Source organism: Passer montanus, unplaced genomic scaffold (genome assembly GCF_014805655.1).
Source record: "Passer montanus isolate IOZ18808 unplaced genomic scaffold, ASM1480565v1 scaffold26, whole genome shotgun sequence".
Classification (NCBI taxonomy): domain Eukaryota; kingdom Metazoa; phylum Chordata; class Aves; order Passeriformes; family Passeridae; genus Passer; species Passer montanus.
Window position 1 is genome coordinate 9,244,720 of NW_024367261.1, and position 18,312 is coordinate 9,263,031.

The 18,312-nt window shown below is 37.9% G+C and overlaps 1 protein-coding gene across 4 annotated transcripts in view; it reads left to right on the forward strand.

Annotated features, from left to right (window-relative positions):
* Nucleotides 1-18,312, forward strand: part of SALL3 (spalt like transcription factor 3) — a 48,149-nt gene that overhangs the window by 18,092 nt on the left and 11,745 nt on the right. For 3 of the 4 annotated variants that reach the window (XM_039712253.1, XM_039712254.1, XM_039712255.1), the window contains exons 2-4: nt 1-1,207; nt 1,424-1,764; nt 2,747-9,213. The exon at nt 1-1,207 is cut by the window's left edge. In XM_039712253.1, the coding sequence (XP_039568187.1) occupies nt 1-1,207; nt 1,424-1,764; nt 2,747-3,178 (1,980 nt within the window). In that variant the 3' untranslated portion in view covers nt 3,179-9,213. Of the gene's footprint in view, nt 1,208-1,423; nt 1,765-2,746; nt 9,214-18,312 lie in introns of those variants that run through there. The other variant, XR_005627794.1, reaches the window with a different exon arrangement.

Here is an 18,312-nt window from a genome sequence, read left to right on the forward strand (position 1 = left end):
CAGCCCGTTCAGAGTGGCTCATCTCTGACAAAGGCAGAACCTGTCACTCTGCCTCCCACGAGCACACGGCTTGGGGATCTTTCTGCAGGTGGGCAAGTTTCTGCGGCTGCCACGTCTTCAATTCCTACGGTGGTTACAGACAGCAGTGTTGCAACAAGCCTCCCAAACCCTGTTCTTCCAGCAGTGTCTGACCAGTTTAAGGCAAAGTTTCCATTTGGTGGTCTGCTAGACTCTATGCAAACATCAGAAACCTCAAAACTACAACAGCTAGTGGAGAACATTGATAAGAAGATGACAGATCCAAATCAATGTGTCATTTGTCACCGTGTGCTTAGTTGTCAGAGTGCTCTCAAGATGCATTACAGAACACATACAGGAGAAAGACCATTTAAATGCAAAATTTGTGGACGTGCCTTTACTACAAAAGGCAATCTAAAAACACATTTTGGAGTTCATCGAGCAAAGCCACCACTTAGAGTACAGCACTCGTGTCCCATTTGTCAGAAGAAATTTACAAACGCGGTTGTTCTTCAGCAGCACATTCGTATGCATATGGGTGGACAAATTCCGAACACGCCGCTGCCAGAGGGCTTCCAGGATGCCATGGACTCAGAGCTTTCCTATGATGAGAAGAATGTCGACACACTGAGCAACTTCGATGATGACATTGATGAAAATTCTATGGAAGAGGACCCAGAACTAAAGGACACGGCAAGTGATTCATCCAAACCCCTTATCTCTTACTCTGGGTCATGTCCTTCTTCACCACCTTCTGTGATCTCCAGTATTGCTGCTTTGGAGAATCAAATGAAAATGATTGATTCTGTCATGAACTGTCAGCAGCTGACCAGTTTAAAATCCATAGAAAATGGATCAGGGGAAAGTGACCATTTGAGCAATGACTCCTCATCAGCTGTTGGTGATCTTGAAAGCCAGAGTGCAGGCAGCCCTGCAATGTCAGAGTCTTCTTCCTCCATGCAAGCTTTGTCTCCTGTGAATAGCAATAGTGAAAGTTTCAGATCAAAGTCCCCCGGTCTCAGTAACCAGGAAGAGCCACAAGAAATACAATTAAAGACAGAAAAACCAGACAGTCCGCCACCCACAACTGAAAATGGAGGCGCATTAGACCTGACATCCACCAACCCGGGAAGACCGGTCATCAAAGAGGAGGCTCCTTTTAGTCTGCTGTTCCTGAACAGAGAACGTGGTAAGTTTAAAAGTACTGTTTGTAATATCTGTGGCAAGCCTTTTGCTTGTAAGAGTGCATTGGAAATTCACTACCGCAGCCATACTAAAGAACGTCCATTTGTTTGTACAGTCTGCAGTCGTGGGTGTTCCACTATGGGTAATTTAAAACAGCACTTACTGACGCACAAATTAAAAGAGCTGCCTTCTCAGTTATTTGAACCCAACTTTACTCTAGGTCCCAGCCAAAGTACTCCTAGCCTGGTCACCAGTACAGCACCTACCATGATCAAAATGGAAGTGAATGGTCACAGCAAGCCGATCTCTTTGGGTGAGGTTCCCTCGCTTCCAGCTGGAATCCAGGTTCCTGCTGCACCACAGACAGTGATGAGTCCGGGGATCACCCCTATGCTGGCACCCCCCCCTCGCCGGACTCCCAAGCAGCACAACTGTCAGTCGTGCGGGAAGACCTTCTCCTCAGCAAGTGCACTGCAGATACACGAGCGCACCCATACCGGTGAAAAACCGTTTGGTTGCACAATCTGTGGTAGAGCTTTTACCACAAAGGGGAATCTTAAGGTAAGAGGCCACATAAAACTGTAAAGGCTTGGGGAGGGGGAGGTTAAAGAGCACTGCTCTCGAATTCAGCAAGTTTTAGTGCTAAGTGTTTGTCCCAAAGACAGGTGAGAAGGGAGCTTCAAAGAAATGCTTGCTGTGTGGTGGTGGTCGTTATGCTTCCACTGTGTAGAAAATAAGGACTGGAAAGTGGCTGTGCAATGATTCGAACTTTAAAACTGGTTCCAGGTGTACATGCAGGCATGTTGTTGTTCTGACTGATGTGATGGCACACCCAGTCAGCTGGTGGACTTGTTCTGAGAGTTCTTGTGGATCATCAATGCAAAATAACCTTGCTATAAACCAGAAACATATGGCTTGCTCAGCTCTTTGGGTGCCTCCCCAGTTTCTATTTTCTATTCCACTTTGCAGTCATTGCAGAGCAGAAATCTGTTTCTCACAGATTTACAATGGGTTACTACAGGACCGATCGCTCCTATTCCTGCTGTTTGGTTAACCATCAAGACTCAGTCTGGGGAAGACATTTTAAATGTCCTTTTTAAAAATACTAAATTTAGCAAATTAATCAGTGCTTCTGAGATGAGATAAACACATGAAAACAGACAGGATGAAAAAAGGAAAAGGGGAAAACCACCCATCTCCAATATGAGTAATGCTCTTGGTAATCAACATGTGAGGATTTCCAGCTTGCATGTGAAATTTTCTAACCCAAGAGAGTATGTACCCTTTAGTCTTGCAGCACCATTTGTTTTCACTGAGAAGAAGCAAATGCACATTGAAAAACTACCATGGATCTGGACTTTCTTTGTGTGGGCTGACTGGAACTTAGAACTGTGTCCTTACTGGAATCGGGTTTTTTTCAATGTGAATTAAAAGGCGTTTTTTTAAAAAAGCAAGCACTACTCTAAGTAACAGCATTTCAGGCTAGATACCTCACCAGAATGTGCTAACTTGGGGGTGCTTCTTGTCCCTGTTCACTCTGCAGGTTCACATGGGGACTCACATGTGGAATAACGCCCCTGCACGCCGTGGCCGACGCCTCTCTGTGGAAAACCCCATGGCTTTGCTCGGTGGCGATGCTCTCAAGTTCTCTGAGATGTTCCAGAAGGATTTGGCAGCTCGGGCCATGAATGTTGACCCCAATTTTTGGAACCAATATGCTGCAGCTATCACTAATGGACTTGCTATGAAGAACAATGAGATTTCTGTCATACAGAATGGAGGCATTCCTCAGCTCCCAGTAAGTTTAGGTGGAGGCGCCATCCCGCCTCTAAGTAACCTTACCGGTGGCATGGACAAAGCTCGCACAGGCAGCAGTCCTCCCATTGTCAGTCTGGACAAAGCAAGTTCTGAAACGGGAGCCAGTCGTCCATTCACCAGATTTATTGAGGATAATAAAGAGATTGGCATAAATTAAAAGCATTCATTTCTGAATAACTGTTGGACCTCTACTCGACACAACACTTGTCCTGTTCTATGTACAGCTTTTGAAGCTAAGCATTAGTTTCCTGACCTAAATGCATAGGTTCCCTTTAAAATTTTACCCATAGCAGAAATACATAACTTTGTGGCTGCTGAAAAGTTGTCTTGCAAGATCTGCATGGTACTTCTTTCAACAGTGAGTTTGACTGTTACTGAGAACTTTGAAACCTTTTAATTTAACAGAAACAAACAAACCAACCAACCAGTCATGGGATAACTTCATTAGAAACAGAAAGAGGCTAGTCTACATTCACTTTGCTTCTTACAAAACTTACTATCACCTGAGAAAGGGGGGCTACATTATGGCATTCTGTCACACTTATTTACTGGTTTTGTTCAAATTAGTTAGCAACTTGGACTATGTTTTTAGGAATCTTAATCTTAAATAAGTGATTTAGTACCCCAATGCTGTGTATTATTACAGTATCCTTGTCTGTAGTATTTATAATGTTAAGATTATGCGGGTAACAGACAATATACTAGCCCCAAACTTAAATGAAGCTTTTGTACTGCAAAATACATCTGGCTATGTGATTTTTCTTATTTCTTTTTCCTTTTTTTTTTTTTTAAGCAAGTTTTGTTTTACTATGAATAAGTGGTTTATTTCAATGCAGGCAAAATTGTGAAGTTTTATTGGGAAAGATAGCATGCTTTTCATGTGCAAGTACCTGTCAGTAACAAACCTTTTTTATTTAAATATTTGTAGCTGCTATGTGGACAGTTGTTCTATTAAATGAAAAAAAAATGTAGTGTGGATTTTAGCTCAATGATTGGAAAACAAGTTACAGACAAACCTTAGCAGCATAAATTATTCACAACATTATAAACAGTTGTGAGTAAATACTCCGTGTTATCAAAGCTGTACAATAAAAAGGTAATGTTTGTATAATGTGGTTGCAAACTCTTAATTTATACTATTGCACTTTTAGTATTTTGTATTAGGGAGGTTTGTCTATAATTTGAAACTGAACAAAGATGTCAACTATTTTATAAATAGTACTTTGACTTAAGGAATAAGGAGGAGGACCCTGTTGCAGTTTCTTGTTTTGTTTTATGCTCAAACAATGAGAGATCTCTATCAACTAAGCAGAAAATTGCAGAGAACTGTCAGATCCTTAGGAAATACGGGGACTGCCATTTCTTAAACAGAAATGATTCATTCAACTTTTTTACAACACCCACTTAAAAGCGTGACCACCCCTGACAGAATTCTGATACATTTATCTTAGGAGTGTGATATTAATACAAGCCTAGGATAGAGGAAGGAGAATATTAGGTAGATTTAATTTTCCTGTAATCTGTTCTGTCTCTTTCACACACAACCATAAGAAAGATGTTGACTGCCTAATAATAGTGGGAACATAGAAGAACTTCTGGGCAGCATGAGCAGTAGTAACACACAAATGCTCTGTGTTTATTTCCAACTGTCTGATTATCTTTTCAGATTGCTCCAAAGCACAATGTATTCTGATTAATCAAATATAATTTTATGTTGATTGCATTGTTGGAATTATGCTGAGTAAACAAAGGGAATGGTTCCACTCATAAGTTAAGTGGGGAATGCTGAGGAGACTGGGGCTTAATCAAAACTTGAACAGTAAATGTTTTGTGTACTACCTCATTTTTGTGCATTACAAGCATGGTGGAGTTGACACTCTGAACTTCCGTCCAGCAGAATTGCTTGAGGGACATTATGGGTAGCTGGGTAACAGCTCAAGGAGTTTTATGCCCCTGAAGAACGAATCAGACAGTGAGGTCTTCTCAGTTGAGACTGAAAAATAGGACAATCTTTCTTATAAAACAGAAACTATTACTGTAAGAGGATGGACTATTTCTGCCATCACGTAATGGAGTGAAAAGAGGTTCAAAGACTTATTAGCTGTCTGTTTCTATTGGAAATGAACAATGAACTCTACAGCTCCATTTTCTACAATGATGAGATAGAGATATATAGATATAAATATATATCTATATCTGAGCAAAATTATATATCTGTAACACCTCTACAATATAACATAATTTTTTGCCACAGTGTGTGGGTGGTTAGGGGTGTTTCCAAGCATTAAAGAAAAAGAAAACTGAGGTGGCTTAATGTTGCTGTATTTCAGCAATTGAATGTTTTTATTTATCTGTGTAATTTTTGGTGTGACTTTTTTTTTGTTTTGTTAGTATTTGGTACCATGTAGTGTTATCTCTATTCCCTAAAGTATGTATATAACTTAAAAAAAAAAAGAAAAAATTGAAAGAAAGAAAAATAGAGAAGAAAAAATGAAAAAGGAAAAAGAGGAAAAATATGTAAAGTGTTGTAAATAAGATGGTTGATGATGGTACAGTACGACTGACCCCATTTTGTATTCAGGGTTAGGCCATTCCTCTCTGCATGGTGAAGAGAGACACTATTTTTATACTGTGATACCATGTAGGGCTAGGAGCCTCCCTGAAACATCTGGGAATTGTTACCTAGATCCAATATTTTTTATTATTAAATCTTGTTGGCTTGACACATCTACTGATTGAAATGGATGTCTTAGTCTAGGTTACTATTTTTGTCATATGGAATTGAATAAAATGCAGGATGTAATATTATTTCTGAATTGCGTTCCTTGATTACTCTAATAACAGAACAAGATATGAGACTAAGGTCACTTGTGGTAGATTGGTGTCAATGACTTCTAATCACTGCATCTGAAAATCAGAGTAAGGTTGACACCGTATATTCAAATGTTTTTCTAATTTATATTAACAGTGCAACGGGATAGAATTATTCAAATACTTTTTCCAATAAAAAGAAATTTTAAGAACATTTATCCCAAGGTAGTAGAATTAAAAAAGACACAAAAAAAAAATTTTGGAGGGGGGAGAACAGACTTTGGCATGACTATTGTTTCAAATCGATTGCTTTCTGAACATTTAAACTGTACTACCTAATGAAAAAGCCTCCTTTTCAGGTTGTTTAAACATCTGCCTAATATTTACAATACACTGCATGATAAAATTTGTGAACAAATTTGTCAGGAGCAGTTCAAATTCTAAAATACAAAAAGGAAAAAAATTGACAGCTCGCATCCATTCATTCCAAATGACATAACCTATACATTTAAACCCATGGGTTTGTTTTGTCTTTTTTTCCAATATCCTCAATTATCAAAGCATGTCTAACTTTAACCAAATTATTTTTTCACATTAATTTAAATAAAAGTATTTACATTCTTAAGGTTAGGCATGTGGTTACGTATCTCCTGCAAAAAAGCTGTATGTTTGAGTAAACTCCAAGCTGTTATATTCTGATGGTGAATGCCTGCTGCATTTAAAAAAGACAAAAGATAAATAAAAGAGAAAAATCTGTATTAATAATTTTTCAGTGGCCTTGTTATGCAGATACTGTGTTTTATAAGATGAACCCAAAGAAGGTATGAGTTTCCTCAGGTGACTCAACAACAATGATAGATTTGTGCTTTTCTTCCTCCATGCACGTCCCTGAGTCTTGCTGAGAGAAAACATGACATGCAAAAGAGAAAAGCAAAGGAGAGCTGATAGCTATGGTTCTGTTCAAAACACAAGAGGAAAATTACCTGCTTTTCCCTCCTCCTCCCCCCAAAAAAGGATGAAAGCAGAATGGTATCTATTTTTAAATATGTATGGGTTATTTTTTTTATCATATGAAGACATTAAATAATAAAATATGCTACACAGATTAAAATGATCAAAGTCTGTTGAATCACAGATGTTTAAAAGGATAGCCATGTAGGAACTCTATATATCACCAGAAAAAATTGCTTGTTATGATTTTTAAAGGGGAGTGTTCCAGAAAGGCTTTCAAAATTTTCACTTCTATTTTCCCCAGGAGTTATTATAGAGCATTTATTAAATGATTGAAATAACTTAATTAGATTATTGAAATAACTTAATTTTTACCCAATTCTTTTTTCATTTTGTATATATTAACCCTCAATATATTACCTGTTCCTTTACTGTTTTTTTTCTTTCTCTGTTGGCAAAAGCTTTGTTTTTCTAAAGCTGCATTTCTGCTGTATTTGTGTTGCCTTTAATTTGCTTCTCTGCATGTACTCTGTCGTTTGGAAGATACTGTGGTTTATTTTTTTCCTTTTTCTCTAATTCTACAGAGGTCAAAAGAGCTGCCTGTTTTTTTACGTCTATGTGTAACACTAGCATAATGAGTGATGAAGTCTTCAATGATGTGATCAGGTATGTGCATAGCTCACAGCATTTGCTGGCAAACATGCCATTCACACTCTGTCCTTCAGATGAAGGCATGAAGCTCGTTAGTGCTGCTGGTAGAGGGCAGCCACAGATGGGCAGGAGCATGGAAGTGCTGATCCTGACTTCACTCTGCCTGCTTTTACACCACTGAAGCTCCACAACCTTTAGTGGAGATACTCCAGGCTATTCTCGTGCAAGAGGGACTGCTTCCAGCTTCACATGTCTTGCTTTTCTTTATGCATCTTCAAAATAATGGCTAGCTATACAGTATTTTAATGTGTGTCTAAGCACAGGCATTCCGGACTTTATTTTTAAAAAGAGGGAAAAGAGAATACATATATTTTAGTACATTCCACAGGATTATCCCAGTTTTAAAGGAGGTCCTTAAAGCTGAATCTAAAAAAATATATGGCTGTGCCCCTTAATATATAATGCCATCATATGACTATTCAGAGTATTCACATACATGAGTAAAAGAAACTGCAAGTTTTATGCATATAAGTAAAAGAATGGGAGACTTTATACAGCTCTGCTACATAAGGTATGCACTCACAGGGAAATGCCTTCCCTCTGCAGATATGAAAAGTATCAGCAGACTTATGAAAAGAAAAATACATGTTTGTGCATGTCACAGGATCAATGCATAGTACCTTACTTTTTCAAAGGGAGAATGTCTCTATCAATTGACAAAGTGACAAATATGCCAACAGCTTTGGACTGTGCCACTGACATTTTTAAGGATGTGGGAAAGTTCTTAATTAGACTAATATTTTGCTTAAGAACAATAACATACTTCTGGGGCCTCTGGGAATCAGGAACTCAGGCCTCTGGGAATCCCCTTGCAGCATCAGCTAGCACCTTGTAGTATTGGGATGAGTTGCCCCATCAGTAAGAAGGGGTAACACTTTTGTACCTACCTCACAGGGGTGTTGTGAGGAATAGTTTTATGTTTGTATAGTGTTTCAGAGATGGAAAATGCTTGGTATTTCACTGAATTTAGAGACTTTACAGTACATGTATTATTATTTATTATTTGTACTCCACTAGTACCTGTGAGCTCCAGTCAGGACTGTGAGGCCTTATCCTAAATCTTGTACACTCACCTAGTTGGAACTGATACAAAATTTTACTCAGTAACATATTTCAATGGAGATATTTCATTATCAAATGCCTATTTGATTACTATAGGGTTTAATTCAATTATTTAGGTATTTAAATTGATTATCAGTTTTAGGCTATGGCAGAGAATTATCTGGTATCACATTTTGTTTTGAGCTTATATTGATTTTCAGAAAAAGTGCACCAATTTTCTATGGATACTCTACAATCAGATCTTGCCATCAGTGGAATTCTACTGTACTTTTTGCTATTAAAGATAAACATTAAAATACCTGTGTGTGTGTATACATTATGATACACCAAAATATAATATATACCTATAAACATGTATGTTTTAAATTTCTTTAGCTCCTTAGATTAATTTCAAACTGTGCGTGGCATATTTTGCTCAAGAATTGCCCATTTCAGATGCAACTTAAACATCATTAAATGGTATTGGCTCTTGGTAAAGATATAAAAACTGGAAAACATGACAAGAAAAGACATATTGTTGCTATCATATTTATGAAGGCTTGTAAGGAAAGTGTCTAAGTCTCAAATGTATTAAAAAACCTTCAATAAGTCATAGAAGTCTGCTTAGATTATGTTGAAATAAACTACTACATCAGAATAAGATCACTGTATATAAGTATGTTAAAATGAATAAATAATTCCAAAGGTAATGCTTGCTATCATTTGGATGTTGAACAGAAAGTAATTTGTTTCCCAGACTGGCAAACTATAGTTAATGTGTTTTTACAGATTTACAAGGCTGTGTTAAGCAGCCTCTTTAGCATCTGGTCATGTGCTAAATATATTGGCTCAATTAATTCCACTGATAGTCTTGGGTTTTTTATTTGATTTTAAGGAAAGTTTTTGGTTTAGTTTTGATTGAATTGTCATCAGTGATGTTAGTCTCACTGATTTCACTCAGGCACATCATGGAGTAAACATGAGCAACAGTGGGTGAATCTAGTCTAAAAAATGACTCTTTCTTTTCCTTCTGGGTATTACTGACATCTCTCCATCAGCCTGTTCCGTGCTGGGCACCAGCAAACATGCCGTAGGTTGTTGTCCTCCTTGTATGTTGATTAGCACTCCTGGCTCAGCCAATTTTGTTGAACACTTGGCACTTGTTCTGCTACAATGCACACTTCATATGGGACCTATAGATACACTAAGTATCATATTTAAGATAGGCTGCTGGTGGAGTAAGTGAATACCTCTCCTGGAAATTGTATGTCATTACCTGATGTGTGTGGCAAATAAAATGGGCACATAAAAGGATGTGGTCTTCAGGAGGTTTCTGACACTTTATACTCTCAATAATGTGCTTGATATAGAAATATTGATTTGGGTTTTGCTTTTTTAATAATTGTTGTAAGAGCAGTTATGCAAAGATACCTTAAAAAGGTGAATATACATTTTCAGGTAGGAGTTTCGCAGGCAGAATTTGATTGGGACCTGCCTTTTTTCTGCCCATTTTCTATTAAATTACTCTTCCCAACATAATTTTCTAGATATCTTCACAGTCAGAATTTAGTCCTTCACCTAGATTTTAGTGGCACTATCCCATTCCAAACAGGCTTACTAAAACCAAAAGGCTTTATACTAAGATATTAGCTAATGCATAGATAATGCATAATAGAATCAATTTCCCTGTGCAGTTTTGAAATTTTCTTACATAAAATTCAGTTAAATTTTCAAAGAGTTTTTCATGTATCTTGTGTCATTGAATGTGATATCTATTCCAATATTTGGCAACAGTCTGGGTCACTCTGCAGTACTTTCCCTTAGACTGGGTAGCCCAGTTCTCCACAGTTTGCTTGAAGTTATTCAATGACATGTGCCAACCAGTATTAGTCATTAAATTGATTTTTTTCAATGTGCTATCATGTAAGTTATTACAATAGCTGCAATTCCAGCCTCACAGAAGGTAGAGCAAATGAGTCTGATAGTCTCTGCAGCCTACATAATCCCTCTTCTCCAAGCCCTACTATCTCTATGAAGTAGTTTGCCAGTGTTTCCTCTGTAGTAATGTGTCTTCTGTCTTCTGAGTCTTTTCAGCAGAGTAGTGCTGCTACATTAATTTCTTTGGTTTCACTGTGTTTCTGTACATAACCATGTTCTTTACATATTTTCTTTTAAGGTAGTGTTATATTTGCCCAGTACACACATCTGTCCTTGTATTACATTGAGATTAATTTCTTTTTTGATTTTGGGGCCAGGCCATATTGTCCCCACTCATATCTCCACCTAATTACAATTAATTGTTTTTGCTGGGACTATGAGTAGAAGATACTGCATAATGAAGCAAAATTCATCACTCTGAAACTTTGAAGAATTTTTAAATGTTTGTCCAGCTGGGATTACTGCACACCCACAGTTGAACACTCAAGTTTATCAACTTCAGCTCTTGGGCCTGTTATACATACAACTAGTTCCACTCCTGTAAACTTTCAGACTGACTTGATTTTACATACTTCTTAAAAATAGCAGTATATTACTTTTCCCAAAAACCTGTATCAAAACCCAGTCATTTAGTGGCTGATGTTTTCTATGCAAAAAGTAAATTGTAACAAGGAGTAATCAAATTTTGCTATTATTTCAATGGAACAACTCACATATAATGCTGAGGTGGAAGTAAAGCTCAGATGAGTACAATAAATAGCCTTTTCTTCACAAGCATATAAGTAGCTTTATTTATAAGTAGCTTTAACTGTATATCTCTACTGTTAAATTGAAGAAAAAGAGATCACAGATAGCATGATTAGCAACCAACATAGAGATCATAGCAATAGTAGTGTTAAGCACAAACACAGGCACAGTACCAGAATGAAACACAATAGAAAACACAAGAATTTAAGATACTAGCTTTTAAAAATACACATCATAAAGAAACAGAACCATACCTCTATGCAATTAACAATCATGGGCTTTATTTTTTTACAAGTATTGATTTACCTGAAGTCAAGAGCATCTGAGGGAAGCCAAGCAGCATGTCCCTGGGTTCAGTTTCTTGTTAGACTCAGGAAACACTTTTTCAAGTTCAGTTGTTAAGGCTGCGGAGTTCCTGAAACCAGAAATATCCTCTAGTCCATGTTAGTGTGTATGAACGTCACAAGTAGATTTTCAGCTTACCCCTACTCCACAGTCTTAGAAAAAAAATGGAATATATTTTTACTTCTAAAGCTTACCATAGGGCTCCAAAAGAGAAATGAAAATGACCCTTAGCACATCCTGATAAGTGAAGCTGAAAAAGGACTAATATTTTTTCTGGGTACAGATATTCTTATTTCTACAGAATCACTCCTGATTCACACTGGTATGGGCAAAATCAAAAGGTTGTTGTGACTGTCATCCCTTTTTCATCAGAGCAAGACACTTGCCTCTTTTCTTAAACCATAAATTTTTCAGTGCACTTTTTGTGGTATGAATCACAGCACACGCTGGAACAAGCATGGGGCAATCAAAGTATATCTATACTTCAGTATGTCTCAGTCCTGTTCCTGTTCTAGAGGCCACCTGTCCCAGCAGAAGCTGCTTCCATATAATTTCAAACTCTTTCATTCTCTTGGAAGAGGACAGTTACATCCAAGGGGAATACTGAGATTGGCCCTTGCCCCCCCAGATCCCTCTTGGATATTGAATGGGAGTGTATCCGTCAACCTGTGTCAAAGCTTCCTGTGAATATGTTGCAGTCTGGTAGGGCAGTTCCTGGCTTCCTGCCCTGTCCTGGTCAGCTCAAGGAGATCATTAAAGCCTATGAGGACAAACATATCTTCCCTGAGAACCAAAAAGTCCTTTTAGGTGGAGGCATCTTCTGTCCAGCTATTATGTAGGTGCACTTTTGAAGTAACTGGAATGGCTTCTATCAAACCACTCCGTTCAGCATCTTTCTCTCTTGCCATGAGGGATTTGACTCATGGTGTGTGATTTCATAGGTCACATCTCATGCTCCTGGGAAGCCAGGCTTCTTCCACCAGCTCTAATGTGCTAAAAGCGAATCGTTCCTTGTAGCTTTTCCGATTCAGTGAAGCTGCCAGAGCATCTTTTAGCACCTGTTTATTCACTATTTTATCTAGGCATCTTATCTAGCCCACTCTTATTCCAGTATAATAATGTTATTCATGGTTATTCAGGAATAATATTTCCTGAATACTTGTGTAGACAGAGTAGTCCCTTAAGTAATGAGTTCAATTAGGCTAAGATACACTATGTAGCAATTCAATAACAAAAGTCCTGGGAGGTAGGGGGAGGAGAGGCTTGCCAATTGCTTACACACAGTAGGCTGGATGACAAGTAAAGACTCCGTGCTGTGGCATATTTGGCACATGCTGGCCTTCACTTATGCCTAGCAACTCCCAAGGTTTGAGCAGTTCCTTACTAAGGTTTTAATCAAGGAAAAAAGTAGCATGGTGTGCAAATTAGGAAGACAACAGGCTCCATTTGAAATCTCTTTGGGGATGTTCATTCTTACAGAATACCAGCATCCAAGAAAATCAATTTATCTTCCATTTTTTCCTAAAAAAATGTCAATAGACAGTTTAATTTAGCAATTCACTACCCTGAGCACAGGGTATTGAATTCAGAACTGTAACTTTAAAAAAACACTCTCAAAACTTGAAATGCACAAAATTTGACAGATTTTAATCAGGAATTACAATGAATTCAGCATTTGGTCTGCATTTCTCATTTTCATTGTTAAAACATTTAAATATTTATTCTAAGAAGATCAGCTGCATTTTAAATGGGCTAAACATTCTACCATGTACTTGAAAAAATATACCTCCACTTTATATTCTTTTGAGAGAATAATATATTGCAAAAATGCCTAGAAATCTTCTTTGGCTCTGCTTGTAGTCTAGTGAGATTACTCTTCTCAGTTTCCATTTCAAGTTCCCTTTGAGGAGCCTGCCCTGTAAAATGTTGCTCATTTTTAGAGGAAATTCCTGCAAGATTTAAAACCTACTTCAAGTCATTATAATGACTATTCAAATGAAAACAACACCCAGAACCTAGCAACACTACATGAAAATAATATGGAATTAAAGGATTCTTATGCCAATACCTCTGAATCATCTGCTTTTCAAGCTCCTGGTTTTGTGATAGCAGTGGGATTCTGCCTTCCAGAGCATTAAGCATTGTTCTGCAGTTTCTGAGAAGGTGACTGCCAGTCAAACCTCATGACTGCTGCTGGGGTTAAGTCTTCAGAGACTTGAGATATTGATAGAGATTTCTTAGCATTGATCTTTATGGAGAATGTTAAAATGTAAAGTTTCACTCAAATGCTTCAATTGAATTACATTATTACAGTAGCCAAGTCACAGAAGCAAAGGAAAACTTTGGGTAATTAAATAAGAGCCAAAAGCAGATTTCAGCTGCTGAAGTCATGCCACAGCTTTAGAATCTGTGCTGATAGGCCATCCATGGTCTACAAAGGTTAGAACTTGCCCGCTGGGTTAGGATCTTTGAGCAATACCATACCTGATGGCTGATTGACCCAGTAAAAGCAAGACCTTAACAGGGTATTGTAAAACAGGAAAAAAACCCTGTTTCTTCACTGCAAGATAGAGATCTGACTGTTCTCCTGAGCACTTAAAGTTGATGTACTATAGTTTTCATGATTAGAGAATTACAGTAGAGCTGAAACTCTGCCAGGGATTTCAATATGGATTTTTTTGTGCTTTGTTTTTAACTCATCTATATGCCAGTTCATTAACTTGAGGTAAGGTTTTCTCAGCTTGTATTTGACTTCTGCTATCATTATTCTTATAATTGGCTTCTGTCCATGCTATTTTGTACACTGGCAAGTTGTACTGTTCTGTTCACAGGATGTATTACTCAATAACTAGTTGTAATGTAACTGAAAGCATTCAGAGAAATCACAAATACCCATCACATTGCTGGTTTTATTTGTTAAAATGTCAGATACTGTACTCCTTTAAATTCTTACCTTTGGCTGAAAGGGGTAGATTTGTCTCCATTTTTTCTTTCCATGCACATCTGTAAGTAGGGCACAGCCACTAAAATGACCATGTGTATTTGGTAGCTGATTCTCTGTTCTAAAACCAAACTCTCACTAGCTTGTGCCTGAAGTTTGTATTTCTCACAGAATGGTATAACCACATTATATAGTCCTCCATGAGTTATTTTGTTTTGTTTATATGTAAGAACTGGAACAAAAATTTTTTTTTCTCAGAATGATTCAAAGATTTTAGTCACTTATTAAAATGTTACTAACAAAATAAGCATAAATTATTTGTTTGAGTTGCAGCAAAAGCTGGAGGCAATAACTGGCATAAAGTCATGCAGACAGCCTTACTACAGAACAGAAATAACTAACCAGGAGACAAGAAATCTGCTTGGGGGAAGGAAGGAAGGAAGGAAGGAAGGAAGGAAGGAAGGAAGGAAGGAAGGAAAAGAGTGACAGCTAACTGAACTGTTGTGCATTTAGGAAAAAATCTGTTTGTATATAATGTCTTCAAAGAATACAACGCAAAGGTAATACACAGTGCATATATGTTTTCTGCAGACTGCAGGATTTTCATGAACTGATTTTGCTTATATGCTTTCAGACAAACCTCATCTACAATTTATTCCTTGTCTTCAGTATTTCACACTCTGAAAATCACTAATTTTTAATTATCAGTCCTGGTTTTGCCTCATCATCAAACTTTAAAGATCTAATTGCTCCATTGACTGCTACAAATGTTGTCCTATTGCAAGTTACAGTAATACAGTAACAAATTCCATGGGCCCATTCTGAATATATAAAATGTATCTCAGCTAAATAAAGTTCTTATCTAGAATCATCACCAGCACTTCAGGACTCATTGCCTATGTTCTGATACCATAAAATTGGCTTTTCAGCCCTACTAGAGGCTCAACTATTGCTGTTTATGGATGTGTTGTAATTTGGCTTTATTTTCTTTGAAGAAGTTGGATTGACTTACTGAAGAAAATTCTTGAAATGCTGTTGAGCAGATTCAGGGAGAAGATGAGCAGACCCCTGGAGTCCAGCAGAGCCACTGCAGATCTGCTCAGTTTGTATCTTTCAGAGACCAAAAGGCTGAATGAAAGGCTTGGAAGCAGACAGCCACGCCTGAGGGGTGATGGAAAAAAAAGATATCATAGGGGTGTGGGAAACCCAACAGACTTTTCTGCTTCTCAATTAGTGAACTGGCTGGGATGGTGGTCACACCTGGAAGGCTGCTGTGGGCAGAGAATTGAATGTAACACGATGATTTGGCTCTCTCTAGCTCCTCTAAGGGTATTTCTCTATTTCAAACTTGTCACTCAAATAAAAGCTTTTATTTGAATAAAAACTAGCTTTCCTGAGCTGGGGTGGGGAAGAGAAGGAAGAAGATCTGCACCAAAGCTGTAGCTGAAACAGAGCCTCATTACTTTTTTCATATGTTCAACATGGCAGCTTCCTTAGGTCACCACCAGCTCTAATAAATGTTCTCTTCCCTCATCCATTCAGCCAGCAGACAAACACAGCCAGAACCTTCTTCTGAATATTTTGAGCTTCTGCAGTTCCATGTGTCTGCACATCCAGGGTAAGAAGATGATGAGGAAGGCTTGCATCTGTCCTAGAGAACAGGGTGGTAAAGGAGATCTGAGGCAGAGAAGCAAATGGTGAGGAATAGCTATTCCCATTAGCTGGCATGGCCCATGTTTGGGCAGGAGGTGAAGGCATTTCTTCCAACACACAGCTCATTGCAGACAGCTCATTGCAGCCTCCAGACTGATTTCTGACTTTCTGAAATTGTTTGAAACTACTCAGAAAATATCACTGGTGGAGAGCAAGGATTTCCACTCCTATAGATCTTCTCCCCACGCAGGATGGACTTCAACTGAGCTTGTAGTTGCATTTGCTTTTATATGGTGGCAAATACAATTTAAATGCAATTTCATTTAAATTTCATATTAAAATTTAATTTAAATACAATTTTAATTTAAATACAATTTAAAATCATGATCGCATACATAGCTGAGAAGCAGGAGCAGGATATTGGGAGAAGTTCATATGTGCCACCTCTAAGTCTCCCTGGGTCTGGATTGGTTTCTTTGGAGCCATGATTCACACTGCTGTTACTTCCTGTTGGATGAAGTAGTGGGAATTTAAAAAAAAGTTTGAAATTGGATTAAATGAAAATATTCATTCAGGATAGAAGGAATGGATTTACTTATGGGTATTGGTCAACCCTGTTCTTGCACATGTGCAATCATATTTTGTACCTGTATTCAAATCACAATGATAGATTTTAAAACTGTATTTAAAGAAAGAGCAAATAACTGTTTAACTTCCCCATTTCTGAAACACCTGTATTCTCTACAATGATGGCCTGTGTTTTCCTATGCCACTAACATCTGAATTCACCTATCTGGGTTTTGCTTCTGTATCCCTTGCTTATGTCACTTTTAGGATCAATCTGCCTATCTAATGCTACCGAGCTCCTGAATATGTGCACATTTTCAGCTCTCCTCCCCCACCCTTTTTTACCCCCTTTAGTTACTTCCACAGCTTGTGAACCATTATAACTCCACTTCTGCTGGTTTAATTAAATTTACCTATGGAAAACAAAGACATGAGATCTGGCAGTCAGGGAGCTCAGGGACACAAGGTGGTCTGTTACTGAATAAAGTGATGCTTGAGAGGTGCTATTCTTTATGCATCATCATGATCATCAGATAAGGAAGAATCATATGACACATTGCCAGAATGCTTTGAGGAAAGTGAAATTCTAATCCTTTCCCAACATAATCATAATGATGTAAATGTATCCCTTTATGTGGTGTAAAATTGATTTTTCCTTCCTGTTAACAGCTGTACAATTTCTGTTCTGCACACATTTTTCTTCAAAACTGCCTGGTTCCCTCTGAGTACACTGTTGTTCTTTCCCTCATCCCTTCCTTAAACTCATTCATTGTTAAATTTATTTTATTTTCCATCCTGACCCTTGGTAAGGTTAAAATGATTATTCAGCAGTTGTGCACTGTTGAATTACCTGTCTTTTGTTCCATGGTCTATTTTGTTGTTAGTGTATTCCATAGACGCCTTTGACTCAATTATCGCTGATATTGTTAATCTCTGGGCTACTCAAGATGAATTCCCAAACTGTATAAAGATGACATTGGTCTATTCTATTCTTAAAAGACTAATTCTTTTGACAGTAATCCAGGAAACTTCAATCTGTGAATGAATAAGGTAAAAAGGACAGAGCAATGATGTGATACTTTTTATCACACTGACATTGTAACTTGATTCTATTATAACTTCTCTTAGGAATCTGATATCCTAGTCCAATAAAAAGTATGGCAGCCTTTATTTTATGTAACAAAAATCTACCTTGTTCATGTACACTGCTGGACCCTAGCTGTCAGAATGTGGTCAAAGGAGTGCAAAGGGCTGTGCTCTGTTCTCAGAAATAACTTGTGTGCTTAGAAACATAAGGAGTCCCAGAGATGTCCCATGATATGAGGAAATTTTACTGATTTACTATCTTGATAGGGGAGGGGGCAAACTATTGTGCTGCTGAGTTCTCACGGGGAGACGGGAGTGTGGAAATAGGTGTCTCACAAGCTTGCTGGACTTTTCCAGCACTTGAACTGAAGTAACGCCTCAGGTTTGCTTTAGAGGCTCAGTGAAAGGCTTCAACATACATTTGGGCATGTGTGCTTGGATCAAAAATGCCAAGAGCAGCACCCATCAGGACCTCAAGGGAGGTAATCACCCATAAGTAC